Consider the following 16297-nt stretch of genomic DNA (forward strand, 5'->3'; position numbering starts at 1 on the left):
GCAGTCTAGCTCCAGGCTCTTTTCAGCGAAGTGATTATTATATTAAGTATTCACACAATAGACTGATGTAGAAAAATATGCATGTTTGTAAACAATTTAACTAGATATAATTAGGGTGATAGAACAAGAAGTACCGTTTTCCAGGTCATCCTAACACTATTAAAAAAAGGACTATTTCATTCAGTTATTTCCAATTTGGACTGATGAGACTTAAAATTTTTTAATTAGTCCTCGTTTACTGCTTACATAATACCCAAATGACTCCTAACTCTAAATAAGCTTTTAATACAAACGCTTGCTGCTGGGAGCCTGAAGTTTGGGTCTGAAAGCTCTTTCTCTGTTACAAGATTAGTCTCAGTTTAACAGTAGAAGATAGCATAAAATACACAAGGGTAAAAATTAACAGAAAATACCTGTGGTCTTTCTGAAACGTATTTTGCACAATACCGAATAAGTCTAATAGCTTCCATGCTGGTGTCCGGAAATGCAACATTACAGGCAAACTCAGAAAGACATTTTACAGCATCCTGAAATGAGTCAATTGCTGCTGGAAAGTGCTGTTGAAAAATATCTGCTGTGAAGAACAAACAAATACACTTTTTAAAATTTACTGATATTGAAATTTATAAACTGGCATTGATGTACGGATGTCAGCCATGGTACACCACTACTGAATGGACAAACACGAAAGGACCAGATCTAGATTCTCTGTCTTCCCTTGCCTTCTTCCCCATCCCACCCCACCACCCAAATTTGTCAGCACCGCATGTTCTCAGGCTGGATAACTACCAATTTTATAATCTAGGATTATTTCATAGCTTTTTATACAGTTCAGTTTCCTCCCATACCATATGCAGCCCAAAGCTCTTAAAGTATTTTAAGAAATAATAGGAGTAAAGCTTGATGTTAGCTTCCTGCTGTGAATGAAGTTACCTAAGTTTACCTAAATAATCTAAGCCTGTAATTATTCATATTCTGTAACAAGACAGGAAAAAGCAGTTAAAGGTTTCACACTTCAGGGACAGGCTAAATACAAAACAAATCCAACATGTACAAGCTTTTGAACAAACTACAACTCCCAAGATCTATACAATTCAAGTTAGCAAAAAAAGTTTTGTTTTATTATTTTTTATTATTTGTATGTTATTTATTATATATTTAAATATATTAATAAAATTATTTTATTTAAATACAATACATTTATTATTTGTATTTATTAATACTGTCCATAGCTCTTTTCCCCCATGCTATTTAATGGGAAGAGGGCAGTTTCAGGACATGTAAGAATGCTATAGTCAATATTGAAGGTCCATTTCAAGAATATTTGAGTTGGCTGTCTTCCTTTGAAAGTGGCAGCAGTATGTTGTTCAAATACACTTTTGGAGCAGGCAGGCTGTATGAACTAAACTCTACAAGCAGTCACATATCAGTGTCACAAACTTTATGATCCCCACCATATGACACTGAATCAGCATGGAAGTTTATGAAATGTGCTCCTTAATCCAAAACAACTTATTGTGACAGATGGGGCAACATACAAACTTATTGAATCTATTCCAAGCTTCCAAAGTTCTATAGCAGGATATCTATATCTAGTTTTTCCTGTCCATAGCAATCAGGAGACTTAATGGGTAAGACCTAGCTGCAGAGTTTAAACAGTGTGGCTGCAAGATCTTGTGTTTATTTACCTGGAATTATAAGAGTCTTATTCAGATGGGACTTTTAAACCAGAATCACAGCAGCTAAGCTAATTTGGGTAGTCGCATCTGTCAAGCATTACTTACTAACTATGTGTGCTGTAGTTTGAAAGGCCAGCTCCACAATATTCCCATCATGGTCTGACGCTGCTTGATGAAAGACTGCAAAGATGTTCTTCCAGCCTGAACGAATATTACCAGCTTGAGAGTTCACCATCTGAGCAATACAGCGTATTACCATGTCCCGAATAGTTGGAGATCTTAATAAAAAAAAAAAAGTAAGACTTCCCCAAGCGGTACAATTTTACACTGCCATAAAGTAAATGTGCCACTTCCATTTATACAACAATCTAACCCACACCAAGTAACATCTTTAAGTAGGACTAAAGCCAGCGAACAAATTCCAGTGCATCACACCTGTTTTTCTTCATAATATGCTCAAAAGGCCTTAGGAAGTCTTTCTGGAAGCGGAAGTTGGCTAACTCTCCCTTCTCAAGAAATTTCATTGACAGCTGCCTTAATGAGTCTACTGCAAAGATGGCGACATCTTCATTAGGGTTACATCCAACCTGCAAGAAAAGCATATTTTCAAACATTTACCAGCTAATGTATTACTTACATGAGTAACAAATTCATCATTCAAGTTTCATGTCAGTCCACTAAAAATTACTAGCACATTCCAGTTTTCAGATATTTAGAAGACAGGGGATTACTTTTGGAGAAGGCTTTTTTCTCAGTCATTTGATCCAACTAAACGGACCCATAGATATTGTATGCCACAAGTGCAGAATTGTAATACCCAGCTAGACACCAGAAAAAAAAAAATCTTCAGTTAAAAGAAAAACCCCACCCAAGTATGGTCCAGTTTCCTAAGGAAAATAACTCTGTTGTTCCAGGATCATCTGTATATATTTTAGAGGAAAACTAACTTGGCATTTGATCAGAAAGATAAAGACAATGGCATAAAGAAAAACTACAAATACAAAATCATATAATGAAGTGATTAAAGATCATTCCCATAAATATTTCCATTTCTATTTATATACTTTAGGTTTTTAAATAGGTGTTTCCTTTAGGCACCTTTAATGGATTTTTTTTTTTTTTTAAAATATCACAACCTACACCACAAAGAACATAAAAGGAAAAAGCTGATTAAAGAAGTCCTGCTATTCATGTATGTTTTGTAACTTGATTTTAAGAAATACCTTATTGAAGTGATCTCCAATCACATGCCAAATCCTGGACCACTGCAGCCTAATGCGATTCATGTTGTAATAAGATATCTCCACTATCTTTTGCAGGCTGAACATGCGTGGATGGTGTGGGGAAGCCAGCTCATCCATGGAAACAGCACACAGCCATCGGACAAAGTCAACTGAACATTAAAAAACACTGCTGTAAGTTCAGGACATTACATTGCAAGAGTTCCTGTAACCCACCAAATGGCCGGCATACATACCTATTGCATTTCCATCCAGCCTCGTTGATCCTGTAAATATCCTGTGGAACAAATAAATGAGTTGCAGTTTTAGCTGCGCATCCACAAGAGTCAATCATATCTTAGCGCTGTAGGCAAATTCAGCACATCTCCTGGAAGTACATTACAGTCCTCCATGCCACGAACTCTGCAACTGTTTTATTCTTATTCCTTGGCAGCAGTTCATGTCCTTTTCCTAGTCTAAGCATTCTCTTCCCTGCTGCAAGTCACAGTCTCCTGTGCTCCTTCCCCACTGCAGGGAACAGACACAGGCTCACATTTTTATCCAGGGCAAGTCGTGCTGGAACACCCATTTGGGTGACAGCATGTTAAATTTCATAGGGAGAATAAAAAGACATTAAGAAAGCTTTGCTGCAGGACTTTACTGGATGTCATCCACCTGCCTGATCTTTACAAGATTCAACAATGCTGTAAGTTGTGGCCATCAAAACAGACAGCAGAAAGACTATGGATGCACTATTGTCCCTTCTTCCCCTTCAGTTGTTCAGAGTCTTGAGAGGACTTCAGACCACTGATCATGGTTCATACAGAACACTGATAAGTAGGGAATGTTCCCAAATCTTTTAGACTTTGATATGGTAATAGACACACTTATGTTACAATAAATACCACAAGTCTGAATATATGATTCTACAGACTCGCCTAATAGTTTCAATAATTATAAAAAAGTCCGCTTCCAACATATGGTTTATGACAGAAGCATCTCTTTAGACAACACTTTAGAAGGTCGGATGAGAAAGATAATGATTTGGACAAGAATGCAGTGACTAATGAATAAGGAGCTGAAGAACAGCAACTAAAGAAATGCTGAAATACTGAAGTTCACAAGACCAAAGAAAATGGCAAGATTTAACGGAATAAGGGCATTTATTATTTTTGGATACCTGTCCTGTTCAGGCTAAACCAAAGAAAAAAAAAAAAGAGGGGAAAGACACCCCAAATATGCAGAATACACACACACAAGTTAGAGACAATTATAAAACAGGTTTATAAAACAAAAATAGCTAAATACTGTAATACCAACCTAATTCTGGTCTTCAACTGGCTTACTCCAAAGAAAAGGCATAAAAACACATGCATACATGCAGTGCCCCTTCTCACAATACACTACATTAGTTATACTGCTATTTAATGACAGTCTTTTTTTGTGAGTATTACATGCCTAAAGAGATATACTTATTGGGTCCAGAGAAAGCATCTAAGTATTAGCATCTTTCTCACAAGAGAAACGGCCTTCGAAAACAAAAGTCCTTGTCAGTCTGCAAATAAAGTGAGGATGGTCAGTAACTTCAACTCACATTTTCCCCAGAACAAGATTATAGTCTCAGTACCTGTCTACTGCTACCACTACACTCTGCGAACTGGTCTCTCCCACAGACTCTTGAATGCTTGCCATATGCCGTTTATCAGCTCCACTTCCAACGAAGTTACCTGCAATAAAAGCCATTAAAAAACAGTATTTAGCATCATGAAATCGTGACTTTATATTAACCCCAACTTTATACAAGTAGACGAAGACAAGTGACTACTGCTTCCGATTATCTTGTAATTTACATGGAGCAGATTATTTCAAAATTAAACATCCACTAAGAAGTATGGGTTTTTTTTCCCTTAGGACATTGCGTTTTGACCACCATGTTTATTAAGTTAAGATGATGTAATACTGTTAATAAAAATTGGAAATGATAAAAATATTATTTTAAAATATTAACTTTAAGTCAGATACAAGTAGTTAATGCTGGGCACAGTTCTGTTATATTCAGCATCATCATCGTGTTTAGCATCAACTCCAGAATATTTTCAGATTAAAAGGTTTCCTTGATGGTCTTCCAAAGATTAAGGCAACTTGCCTTGTCCCTCTAATTTACAGCTTCAAATCTAAGGTTTGTTTCTTATACATAATGTAGGAACAATAGGAACTGGAACAGCAAGTCCAACATCCAGAGATAAGAAATTCCCTTGGAAAACCAATTATCGATCATTGAAACATCCGTTAATTCCTAAAGATAGCTGGCTTATGTTTTTACTATTAAAAACAGAGCGTAAAAAGAAAGAACTGATAACACTGGTAACAAAACCATGACTTAGTAGGTATGCCAAACAGTTCTGACAACAACATGTTCCAGCAAATAAATCTGGAGGAGTTTTGTTAAATAGGTTAACCCAATTACAAAGTTAGAACATATTTGGTAATTACTAATAAATCTTGAAATACAGAGTTTTGTTTTGTGGGGTTTTTTTTTTGGTTTTTGTTTTTGGGTTTTTTTTGAAGTTTCATTAATCCAATATCGCTTCCCCTGGAAGCAAGTAAATATATTTTAATATCTTGTAACATTGAGCTTTCTTACCCATCATACTTCACTTATATGTGTATGTTTGTGAAGTCCAAGATTATTAATCTTACCTAATCCCAGGCCCATAAACTCTTCCCCTCCAGATGCATAGCCTTTAATGCTTCCTTCCCTTTCACGCCCAGAGCCAGATAAATACCGAGTTTTCACTCCAGTTCCTATAAGCTGTGCTAGTTCCAGCTGGCTAATACATTTCAAGATCTAAAACCAAAAGATATTTAAACACTGTGTTACTGGACACCATTATATTTTTATTCCTAACATATATTTATATTTAATATTTATAACCTTACCAGGTTCTCTAACCTTTAAAACAACTTTGACAACAGTAACAGTTTTGATGTAGCTGAAACATTACCAGTCAACTGGAAAAAGTTGAGTGATTCATTCAAGATGACCAGCTGCCATGAATCAGTCCAGTATGAGAAAAAACAAACAGTACCCAAAAATCTGACTTGGATCTCTAACTACTAGAGGAAGCCTTTTCATTACTTCTCACAGCATCAACCTTCAAAACTATAAACAACCTGGAGCTGATCTTCTAGAGAGCACGTCGTCCCAGAGAGATGAAAAGACTGAATTATTGGAGCTACCACTTTGAGTAACGATGTTCCAACGTAGACAGTGAAAATGCCAAAATTGGGCCTTGCCATGAGCACAAAATTAACTATCTCTTCTTTCTTACTCCCCCACCGCAACATACTTTGGACTGGCACAATAATTTGTGAGGGTGTGCTATAAGTCAGTCCAAGTAATTTGTCAGCTAGAGAACCTTTTGGCTCATATTGTCATGTAGCCAAAGACTATTGCCAGAGAACATAATGCAGCAGGAATGCCCCTTTTAGCAGCAGCACGGATTTAGATCTGATTAAAGAGGTCCTGGAAAATATGCTTTAAGAAAATACATATGATCCCAATAGCCTATCCTTACCTATCCCCACCCCCCAAGTTATTTTAGCCCTGATTTTTTCATGTGATCATAGTATAAATGTTGCCAAACACCACACAGACAAGTCTGGATCTGTGAGCTAGAATATCTTTGTTTACATGAACAAGAATGCAATGGTTTCTGTGTAGAATTCTCTGAAGTCAAATGAGATTTTAATGTGGTTTTAATTCCATATCAAAAGCGCCTACAAAAATTACAATATTGGTCACACAGTGCCTGTAGGGTCTGCCAAAAAACATACAGTGCATTATTTTATATATATACATACACACACGTATATATAAAAAACCCACTAAAAAATAATGCACTTGCATCCACATTTTAAACAGGGTTCTGACACATGCTGGGAGCTAATGCAGTGATGAAAGACTGAAAGTAGTAGAACAACAAAATCCTGCAAGTTTTCAGAGGACAACTCAGTTGCACTATTTAACCTAATCAAGTTTTTACCTCATGCCAAGAGTTCCCAAGATAGTTGCCATCTGTGTGAGCAACTGTAATCAGTGTCTTAATGGTATCTATGTTCTTCTGTTTCATTTCTGTAATACTGGAACTGGCGGTCAACAAGGAGAAACGAGCAAGGGCCTGTACATAAGCATCTCGTTCAAGCTAAAAGACAGAGAAATGAGCATTGTAATCAAGTCCCTGAAGAGCTAGAGAAAGCTACTTGTCCAGCATGCCTACACAATTTTCCTTCTACGTACAGTTGGCACTATTAGAGCACTTTCCAGCTGAAGGAAAGTAGGAGGCAAGTTAGCAAATGCTCTTGATACAAGACTCAGCAATAAAAGGAAAGCAGAGTTGAAGAAATGCTTGACAAAATCAAGATCTTAAAACAAACTAGAACAAGATGGTAATATTTTATTTTACCATTTCAAGAAAGTGGGTAAGACGCTTCATTTTCTATGTGTAAGTTGTTTGTAATTCTTCATCGCCCTCCCAGACACCACGCTGCCCTTAGCAAGCCCCATGCTAAGTCTGATACAAACCTGCATTCCAAAGATACAGGCTATTCTAATTGCACATCGTATTCCTTCCAAACAAAGGGATGCAACTTCTGTGTCATCACAGTTCTGCAAGCCAACACTGTAAGCTGCCAGCAGTGGAGTCCACACAAGCTAAAGAAAGGAACAAACTGAGTTCACAAGTCTATTACAATTTTAGCCCAAAACACTAGGTAACTGAAACCAAATGTATCCAAAGAGTCTACCTATTGCATTACCCAACTCTTCAGAGTAATTTCCCACTTTTTTTTCCATGCTTAAAACTCTTCACAATGAAGGGACAAGGAGAACTTCACACTCACTTTGAACATGGGTCTGACATGATCCAGATGAGTGGCGCTAGTAAAAGGAGCCTTTGCGTGGCTTACGGCCTCCATGAGGGCTTTAGCTGTTTTAGCCATTTGTTCCATCTCCAAGTTGTACAACAACCTCCGCTGCTTCTCATTAGCTACACCTGAAGGGAACACCACACAGTTGCATTGGTTTCTTTTTTTATAAGAGCATATTCCATGTCTTCATGCTGAACATCATGAAATGTTAAATAAAGGTATTGCAAACGAAAAAGATAAAAAAATCTTCCAGAATGTTAGAATTCAGGAGGCTGTCATAGGCTGCAAGCAAGGAACTCCAGCACTAAAACCGACATCCCAACTTAAGACTATTCTGTACAAAATAACTAATTCAGCCCTTTATTATATGCCACATTATGACCTAATCATTGGAAGCCAGAGAGGCATACTCTATTAAGTCACTCTGCCTGTAAAGATGGATGGAAAACCTTTCATCTTCTTAGGCAGACATCCTCAAAACAAAATTAGCCCTCACCAACTTGATAAGTAAATTAATAACTTAGCGTTTCTTTATCCTTATACTAAAGGTTGCAACTTCAATTTTTAAGCAAATTACTTTCATTCCTATTTTGGTCTAGGAAACCTGCAAACAGCATGGAAAACACTGAAAAAACCCACTATGCTGAAGATTCAGAATTCACTAATTTGCATTAAATTAATACTGGCTATTCTGAGTAAAAGCAGAGCACAGCTGGGGATACTGGTTTCTAGAATACACTACACTCAGAAGTTCTCATTTGGTCTAGATGAGGATAGGCGACCATAGATCATGACAAACTCTCTGATCTCTCTCCAAACGTTATGACAAGGACTGTGGCACTTACCAGCCTCTGAACTATGACATGATAGGGAGGCAAAAAAACAACCCAAACCAAAACCCACCTGTTGTCTAGCACATAAAAACAAGAAGTTAACTTGCAAAATAAGTGCCACCTTCAGTTATTCTACCATTTTCCCCTCACACTTCCGTTTAAAAAAAAACCCCAAATCTAGTTTCTAGTGCCTCTCTGCAGTGGTGCCACATGCACTTAGACAGCTACGTTTCCATCACAGAAGTAGTAGTATTAAGTAATAACTGAGCCAGTTTTGTTCCAAATGTCTATTAGCCATTCTAAATGTAATTTATGTATTGCACAAAGATGTTTTCAAAAAGGGATCTGAACTCCACTATGCCATCCTGAAAGGTACTGCAATAGTTCAAGAGCACTGTGGTGTTTCCAGTTTCTAGTTCCTTCTTACTTGGTTTACTACACTTGGTTGTAATTGCGTATTCTTTTGTCTCTTTCATTGCAATTTTCTTTCCTTCTATTTCTTCATAGATTGTGGATAAATACTCTACTGGCAGGTCTTTACTGTCATTGATTCCTCGATTCATTTTAATGTACTGCTCCTTTGTCATTTTATTTTTTACCTGTAAAAAAGAATGGAAGTTGGATATCAGATTTTGAATGCAAGTTCCAGGGAAATTTGAACTTCTACAAATTTGGTTTTTTATTTGTACCTGTGGACTGTGCAAGTCTGTAGTCAGCATTATAATAGAGTATGCCAAAACATAGGCAGTGTCAGCACTAGCAAACAGTGTTTGCCTAAGGGAGGGGAAAAGAAAAAACAACAGGTTTTTAGATCCGTAATTCCTCAATCCATTAGCTCTATTTCTACATGCAAGAAAAATACCCAGAAGGGCTATGCATTAAATGAGAGACCTAACAGAGCCTAAAATTAGTCTTTAGAAATGCATGAAGCCCCAAGTGTTTTAAAAATGCAAATAAAAAGGGAAAAAGATATAAAAGCATCTTCTTCACAATCTTGAAAACTAGAGATGATTGGAATTTTCAAGTACATTCCCAAAAGATTATACATTATCCTTCTTTGAGTAATCCTACAGAAGCTAAACAGCAGCTTATTTTTCACTCCCACAGTTTCACAAAGAATTATACAAAACCAACACAGTGATGCACCAACAGGACTAAGGAATGGGAACCAATTAAGCCTGAACACATAACTAAACTTCAATGCCAGTCTATTGCATTAGAAGCAATAGCAACGCTGCCTACTTGATGTCAACTAACATATATATATGTATTTTGTTCAACGTCTAATGGGCAAGCAAAAACATGTGTAACATCTTACTAGCTATTTACACCATGTATTTTTAATTTTAGCTATTGCTACTGCTAATTACGGTTGTTCACACTTGATTGACCTACATTTGTTTAAAAACAGAACAGCTAATACAGAGACAATTTAACATGCCTAGGGCTTCCCTCTTCCCATAATTCCTTCTGGTAAATATTTGGGATTTAATGAAATGCCAGCATCAGTATGCTTTCTACCCAAAGTTTCCATTTTGCCTAGCTGCTGACAAGGTTCAGCACCAATATTAGCAACAAGATCTGCTCCTCGCACAAGCTGGCAGAAGTTCCTGACCTGGTATGAGTGTGAGTTGCACCTTGCCCCTAAAGGCCACAAACAACACAGCCATTCTTCAGGCACTTAGCCAATACAAAGGTTTTGAATTACCGTTGGTTGCATTCAATATATCTAGCAGCAAACTTCTCCATTAATCTATCAATCTTCTGGGCTTCACCTGGCAGACGAAAACCTTCCAGAAATATACGTAGAGCAGAGACAAAGTCTTTTCCACAGAAATCAAGCTGGTCTACATAGGCATACATCACTTCCTTGTTAAACTTGTTGCTTTCCCCAAGAAATTCCCCTACTTGAGTCTAAAAACACAAGAGACAGTTATTACTGTGTAATCCAACTGCCAGCTTTGCAAGAAAGTTTATAGTACAAGAATTGCACAGCTGTCAGTTTTGTAAGACTGATACGCTTCACTGAGCGGGCAGAGCAACCGTTAGAGGGATGACAAGAAACCAGTGTCATTAGAAATGCCTTTAGTCTGCATATTCTTGCTTCCCTCACTTCCCAAGGCAAGATCTGCATTACTGTAGAGCCAAGGAAAGCTGGACTGTGCCCAATTTCACATGCAGCAGAGAATGCTTTGCCACTGCAGTACCTGACATTCCTTTGCTGGCAAGATAGCGCTAATGTAGATATTAGATAAAATGCATGTTCCCATTTATGGGGAATCCCTTCAGCACTTTATTGTAAACACAGCTACTTTACTAAAAAGCCTGGGACGGCAAGTAATAAAGCAGCATTGGTATTAAGTACCTTCATCAGAACCCTTACACTTGCAGTTATCTATTAATGAAATATAAACCAAAGAGAGAGGGCATACAGACATCAGAAGACAGGGGAGAAGATGATAGGCGCAAGAGTATTAATTATCTTATGTTGCATGTAGTCTTACAGAACAGAGGCGTTCTTCTTGGTGCAAAAATTGTGCAATGTCCTCTGCTGTAGTGCCAAGCATTCCCTGCTCCTGTAGATATTGTATTCCTCTCTTTGGTTTTTTATTAAACCTATTCAGACAAAAACATGGGGAAACTGAGACAGACAACTGAAAAATATCGCAGCCTATAAAATTTTAGTTTTACAGAGACCTTCTAAACCAAAGATTTTGTGCTGTAGCTCTATATCTTTTTTTCTAGGTAGAAAAAAGTCAAAGAACATGCAACAAATGTATTAACTATAGCACACCATAGCCTACATTTCATAAGGTATATTCAGTTGCTGATAAGCTTAAAAGTTATTGCTAGAAAACTCACTTAAACACTGACCCTTTTGAAATATTAAAAATTAGAGATTTTCCATGAAATGTTAAAAATGTTGCTGTTCAAGATGTTTTTACAGCATTTACAGACATAAAGGTCTTTAAATTAATGAAAAACAAGCAGAGCATAGCTGGACAATGATTTAATTCTCCAAACTCTGTTTCAATAAAAGACAACAAATGCTATAAAAGCTGTAAGACAACATTAAGCCTGCCTGCTCAAATCAATTTCTCTCTAGGTATACCCACACTTTCCTCTCTTGTGTGGCTGAACCAGCACAAAGCAAGCTGTGAAACCACCCTTCACTCCACCCAAGATTTCACTGAATTCCTTTTAGCTACAATAGCCTCCAGCATTAGCTTTTGACAACAGCAGGCAACAGTCTTCAGCATTGAGATCAATTTGTAAGTGCCCCTACAGGTTGGACTGTGTAAGACCATAAGAAACAATACAGTTGTACACATCGGGTTTTTTTTTTTTTTTTACGAGTGAAATTCTATTTTCTTGTCGTACTGGACTTACAGTTCTATCCCATGTTCAATTATTTCCTTTTGTTGCTTAATGACTTCAAATTGCTCAGGATCATCTGGGACAGCAGTCTGGGTACCAACACTTCCAACTCCTGACGACACAGTGGAATCCAAGGAACTGACACTACTCCGTCTCCCTCCACTCTCAAGGCATTTACCTTCAGCCATTTCCTGTTCAGATGGTTTATATGAACCTATTTATAAACAGGGTGAGACTTAAGTTATCCTGTTCAGTCAAAAGCTTGTAGTTATAAAACTTTTTAATAGAGATTTGAGTCAATATTCTTATTTTACCATGTATACTTTTTGGCAGTCTGCACTACATGAAGATGCTATATTGATGCAATTCTAAAATAATCCAACAAAAGGCAGAAGAGCAGCAGCAGCTATGGAGAAATTCTTGCACTTCAACTTAGTAACTGCAAGATTTGTCACGTCTTGTTCTAAGCCAGGTTTTATAGCGTAGACAATGGCCTGGCTAAAGCTCTTAAACAGAGGCTGGTTATCTGAACCAAACACTTAGACAGTTGGTTACTGCAACAACATTAACAATTGTTTGTAAAATACTTCATTTGTATAAACAAACTGTTATATAAAAGCCTAGCATCCACACTTCCAAATAGCTTCCAAACACTGAATAAACACCAGGACAAACTTACTAAACAAATTAGTCTCTCAATAAAGAAACAATCTTACCCAAGCTAGCCTGATGATTGGGGTTCACGTAAAGGTCTTTGCTCCATTCTACCATACATTTTAAAATAGAAACCAAACATTCAAGTCCTTTTTTCCTCAGGCTTAGTTCCTGGAAAAGAAAAAAGAAAAAAAAAAAAAGAAAAACCCCACCAAAAACCCAAACCAATATATATATATGTATATCCACAAGTTTTTAGAAGGCGTTACATCAAAACATTCAAAACTTAGAAAGTTCCTCACAGTTAGGGGGAAATCTATTGGTTATACAAAGTTTCTGCCCCTTGCCTATTCAGGTTGGCTACATCCAGGCCAAAAAGCAACCATAACCAGACTGACAGCAGAACCCATTCCAGCTGCTTTAAGCAGACGGTCTATCGACAACTGGTGAGTACAGCCAAGAGGCACTATACACCAAATCCTAAATGCAGCCCCTTCGTTGTATGAATGATTATGACCATCCAGTAAGCCTCTATAGTGTCAGATATCTCCACAAGCAAGAGAACTGTCCCGCTACCTTAGCTGTACAGTAAACAGTTCTATTCAAAATCTGAAACAAAGGTCTCCTGGTTTTTATTTCCATTTTCTGGTCAAAGGATCATGGGGGGGTGGGGGGGGGGGGGAATTATCAAGCAATTATTTATACAACTCTAATCAAAGGTGTCAGCTGCACTCAGTTCTGAGACCAACACTGGCACCAAGTTCACTTCAGCCCTGAAAGCCATTAGGCCAGGCTAGAAAAACAGTGCTATAGGCAAGGCCAACATCAGAAATATCTGCTCTTGCTGAAAGCGGTCTATACTCCACCCTCCCTCTAAGGACTAGGAAATTTAATTTTAAAAATTAAATACTTGTGGTGGAGATACCACATAAAAAGTTTGTGCAAAGCAAACACAAGATGAAGGTATTGCTGGTTCATAAGCCCCAGAAGGAAAGCCATTTGATTAAGGCAGAAGGCAGCTCATTGGATTCTCTCTCCCACAGCAGCCCAACAAAAGAGCCCAGAACAAGCCTAGAGGCACAATGCAAATATGCAGCAAAATCACCAAATAAATTAATTGTACTGCTTCAGCATCCAATTGCAAATTAGCTAACTAATAAAAAAGTAACATCAGTAGGTTACAGACAACACGAACCACCGGAAGTATCAATAACGATGCAGAGACAGCACCATTTATGAAAAAATAGAGCACCATTTATGAAAAAGTAGTACGTTATCTTCAAAGCTGTTTTTCTTACCTGTAAAGGTGTCATTCCCAACTCATGCCCACTTCGTCCCTGTGCGATTTTGGACAAATCATTTACAAGCCGTTCAAATATATTAGCAGCATTTAAATCACAGTCATAGTTAACATAAATATCCACTACACACTGGGCATCTTGAAAATAAAAGAGAATGCAAGTATTAGGATTCAGTGTAATGTCATTTTTAAAAGGAATCAGCCAGCTGGAGCAGGGCATGGGGGTGAATCCAGACATTTAACTCAAGCACTATGGGATCAAATTCAATTTTTCACACTTAAACATTGTATGTGGCATTTGTCTTCAAAATAATTTTCATCTGCTGCCAGAGGAAGTGACTCCTTTTCACAAACAATGGAAATACCTGCACAAATTCTAGTTAAAGTCTGAATCACCATCCATTTGTGTTCAAATGAGCTTGACGAAGTCTCTAGAATATTCAGGAAGATCTCCTTGAAGAACACCTGCAAAATAAATGAGGTAAAGGACTTCATGATCTGAAACTTATTAGAACCATGTCAAATGTACAAATTAATTTCTATTCAGTAATTTCTCTTGAAGAGTATCATCTCATGCATATTAGAATTTGAACACAGTAATATACTAGTTTAGTAAGCAAACAAAACTAAGACATTAACTTCTAAGTTCCAGCTGTTTTTTTATCATTGCAGTATTTTCGAGAACTAAATCATCATACAAACGATAGATAAAAAGTCTCTCACCTCAATCTGCATTTTTAAATGGGTCTTAAAATTCGAAAGCAGCGTGAGAAAGATGGCAAGAGAGAGCTCAAATACATCAGGAACAGAAGAGACTCCATTTTTAGATAATGCTACACAAAGATACTGCTTGATTGCATTGATGAACATTTCATGTGTCCTGAAAACTGGACCAGCATTCTGCAGTACTGAGAGAAGAAGCTGCAGAGACACTATCTTAGAACGCAATTCATGGGATCTAGAAAAAAATGCAACATTAAATATATTTTTATTGTATTTCTGAATACATACTTCTATTCAACATGAGCACTACAGCATTTCTTCAGTGTCAAGAAGAAGTGACTGCCATTTTAATTCATTTCAATGCCAGGGGCAGGAGGGGTGGAAATCAGCCTGCAAGTGATTTTGGACAACATCTACCATCATAATTTGGAGATTTTCCAGGAGTATTAACATCTTAGACTAGGATAATAGATGCAACTCCATGCTATCAAGAAGCATTCCCTCACTCCCCCATTAAAAGCTTCACAAATACTATAGTCAAGGCCACTTCAACTGATAAGATTAATAAGCCCATTATATAAAAGAAACCTCAAGTATTGAATTTTTAATAATTCAAAGCAAGTTTCAATCCTAGATTTATCAAGCTAACTAAAACAAGGGCCTGACAGGTGAATTTTGAATGCTTGCTTTACTATACAGCAGCTACTTAACTGTCTCCAAAAGCTACCTCAAGAGGACAGTGTAATAAATACAGTCTCATTACTTGGGATCTGGTGGTCCATCACCAAGTGGTTTCATGGAGAGCTTGCACAATGACCTGAACACAAGGAAGGCGTCCTTTTGTAGAACGTGGGAAAATCTGGCAGCACCTTGATGTCCAGAAACATCTGTTTCCTTAAGAGCAAGAAACACATTAAATCCTCAGTGAGACAAAAGAACAGAGCAATTAGGAAGATTCCACAGCTCCTCCGAGAATTAGCTACGGATTAAAAAAAAGGTACATCTGGCAAAGTTTAAACTAAACCTAAACAGGACTACAAGTGATCTGGATCTTTTCACACATGTTGACTGACTCCTCCCCTCCACCCGCACCCTGTATTAAAATACAACAAACACAATTTTAGAACAGTTGTTTTCAATATCTACTTAAATTGCAGTTGCTGCTTCCTTTTTGAAGCTGAGCAGGACACATACATTAAAGCTTCTGTCCCTTCCCTCCCCAAAATCCCACTGTATTACCCGGCATTATAAAAACAATTCTCCTTTCCTAAATATACATTAGCATCCAGTCAAGTAATTTACCAGATTATCAGTGGAGGAAACAGATTGCCCATCATCTGGAATCCCATTTGTTTGTACATTTTCATTACTAGAGCCAGAAAGAGCAATATCTGCAGTCTCTAATGCAGGTAGAGCCTTAACTGTTTCTGTTACCTGCTTTTCTTCAGCCACTAAAGGGGAAAAAGGAAAACTGATTAAAATCACCCATTGAGCTTTTTTATCCCATGTCTTCGTGAAGCTCTACAACCAAGTGGGACAGAAGCAGCACTACTTAATAAGAAAGTTTCTCAGCTACCAGCA

The 16297-nt window shown here is 37.4% G+C and overlaps 1 protein-coding gene across 4 annotated transcripts in view; it reads right to left on the bottom strand.

Annotated features, from left to right (window-relative positions):
* ARFGEF2 (ARF guanine nucleotide exchange factor 2) overlaps positions 1–16297 on the bottom strand; it is a 41499-nt gene that overhangs the window by 12073 nt on the left and 13129 nt on the right. For 3 of the 4 annotated variants that reach the window (XM_075721273.1, XM_075721275.1, XM_075721276.1), the window contains exons 8-28: positions 16019–16167; positions 15480–15610; positions 14717–14951; positions 14359–14458; positions 13992–14131; positions 12756–12864; positions 12052–12253; positions 11166–11277; positions 10370–10575; positions 9351–9435; positions 9089–9260; positions 7802–7953; positions 7485–7613; positions 6946–7104; positions 5600–5747; positions 4527–4626; positions 3157–3197; positions 2903–3072; positions 2115–2266; positions 1785–1957; positions 414–574 (exon numbers count right to left, since the gene is read on the bottom strand). In XM_075721273.1, the coding sequence (XP_075577388.1) occupies positions 414–574; positions 1785–1957; positions 2115–2266; positions 2903–3072; positions 3157–3197; positions 4527–4626; positions 5600–5747; positions 6946–7104; positions 7485–7613; positions 7802–7953; positions 9089–9260; positions 9351–9435; positions 10370–10575; positions 11166–11277; positions 12052–12253; positions 12756–12864; positions 13992–14131; positions 14359–14458; positions 14717–14951; positions 15480–15610; positions 16019–16167 (3026 nt within the window). The remainder of the gene's footprint in view (positions 1–413; positions 575–1784; positions 1958–2114; positions 2267–2902; positions 3073–3156; positions 3198–4526; positions 4627–5599; positions 5748–6945; positions 7105–7484; positions 7614–7801; positions 7954–9088; positions 9261–9350; positions 9436–10369; positions 10576–11165; positions 11278–12051; positions 12254–12755; positions 12865–13991; positions 14132–14358; positions 14459–14716; positions 14952–15479; positions 15611–16018; positions 16168–16297) is intronic. The other variant, XM_075721274.1, reaches the window with a different exon arrangement.

This window comes from Pelecanus crispus, chromosome 14 (assembly GCF_030463565.1).
Source record: "Pelecanus crispus isolate bPelCri1 chromosome 14, bPelCri1.pri, whole genome shotgun sequence".
NCBI lineage: Eukaryota > Metazoa > Chordata > Aves > Pelecaniformes > Pelecanidae > Pelecanus > Pelecanus crispus.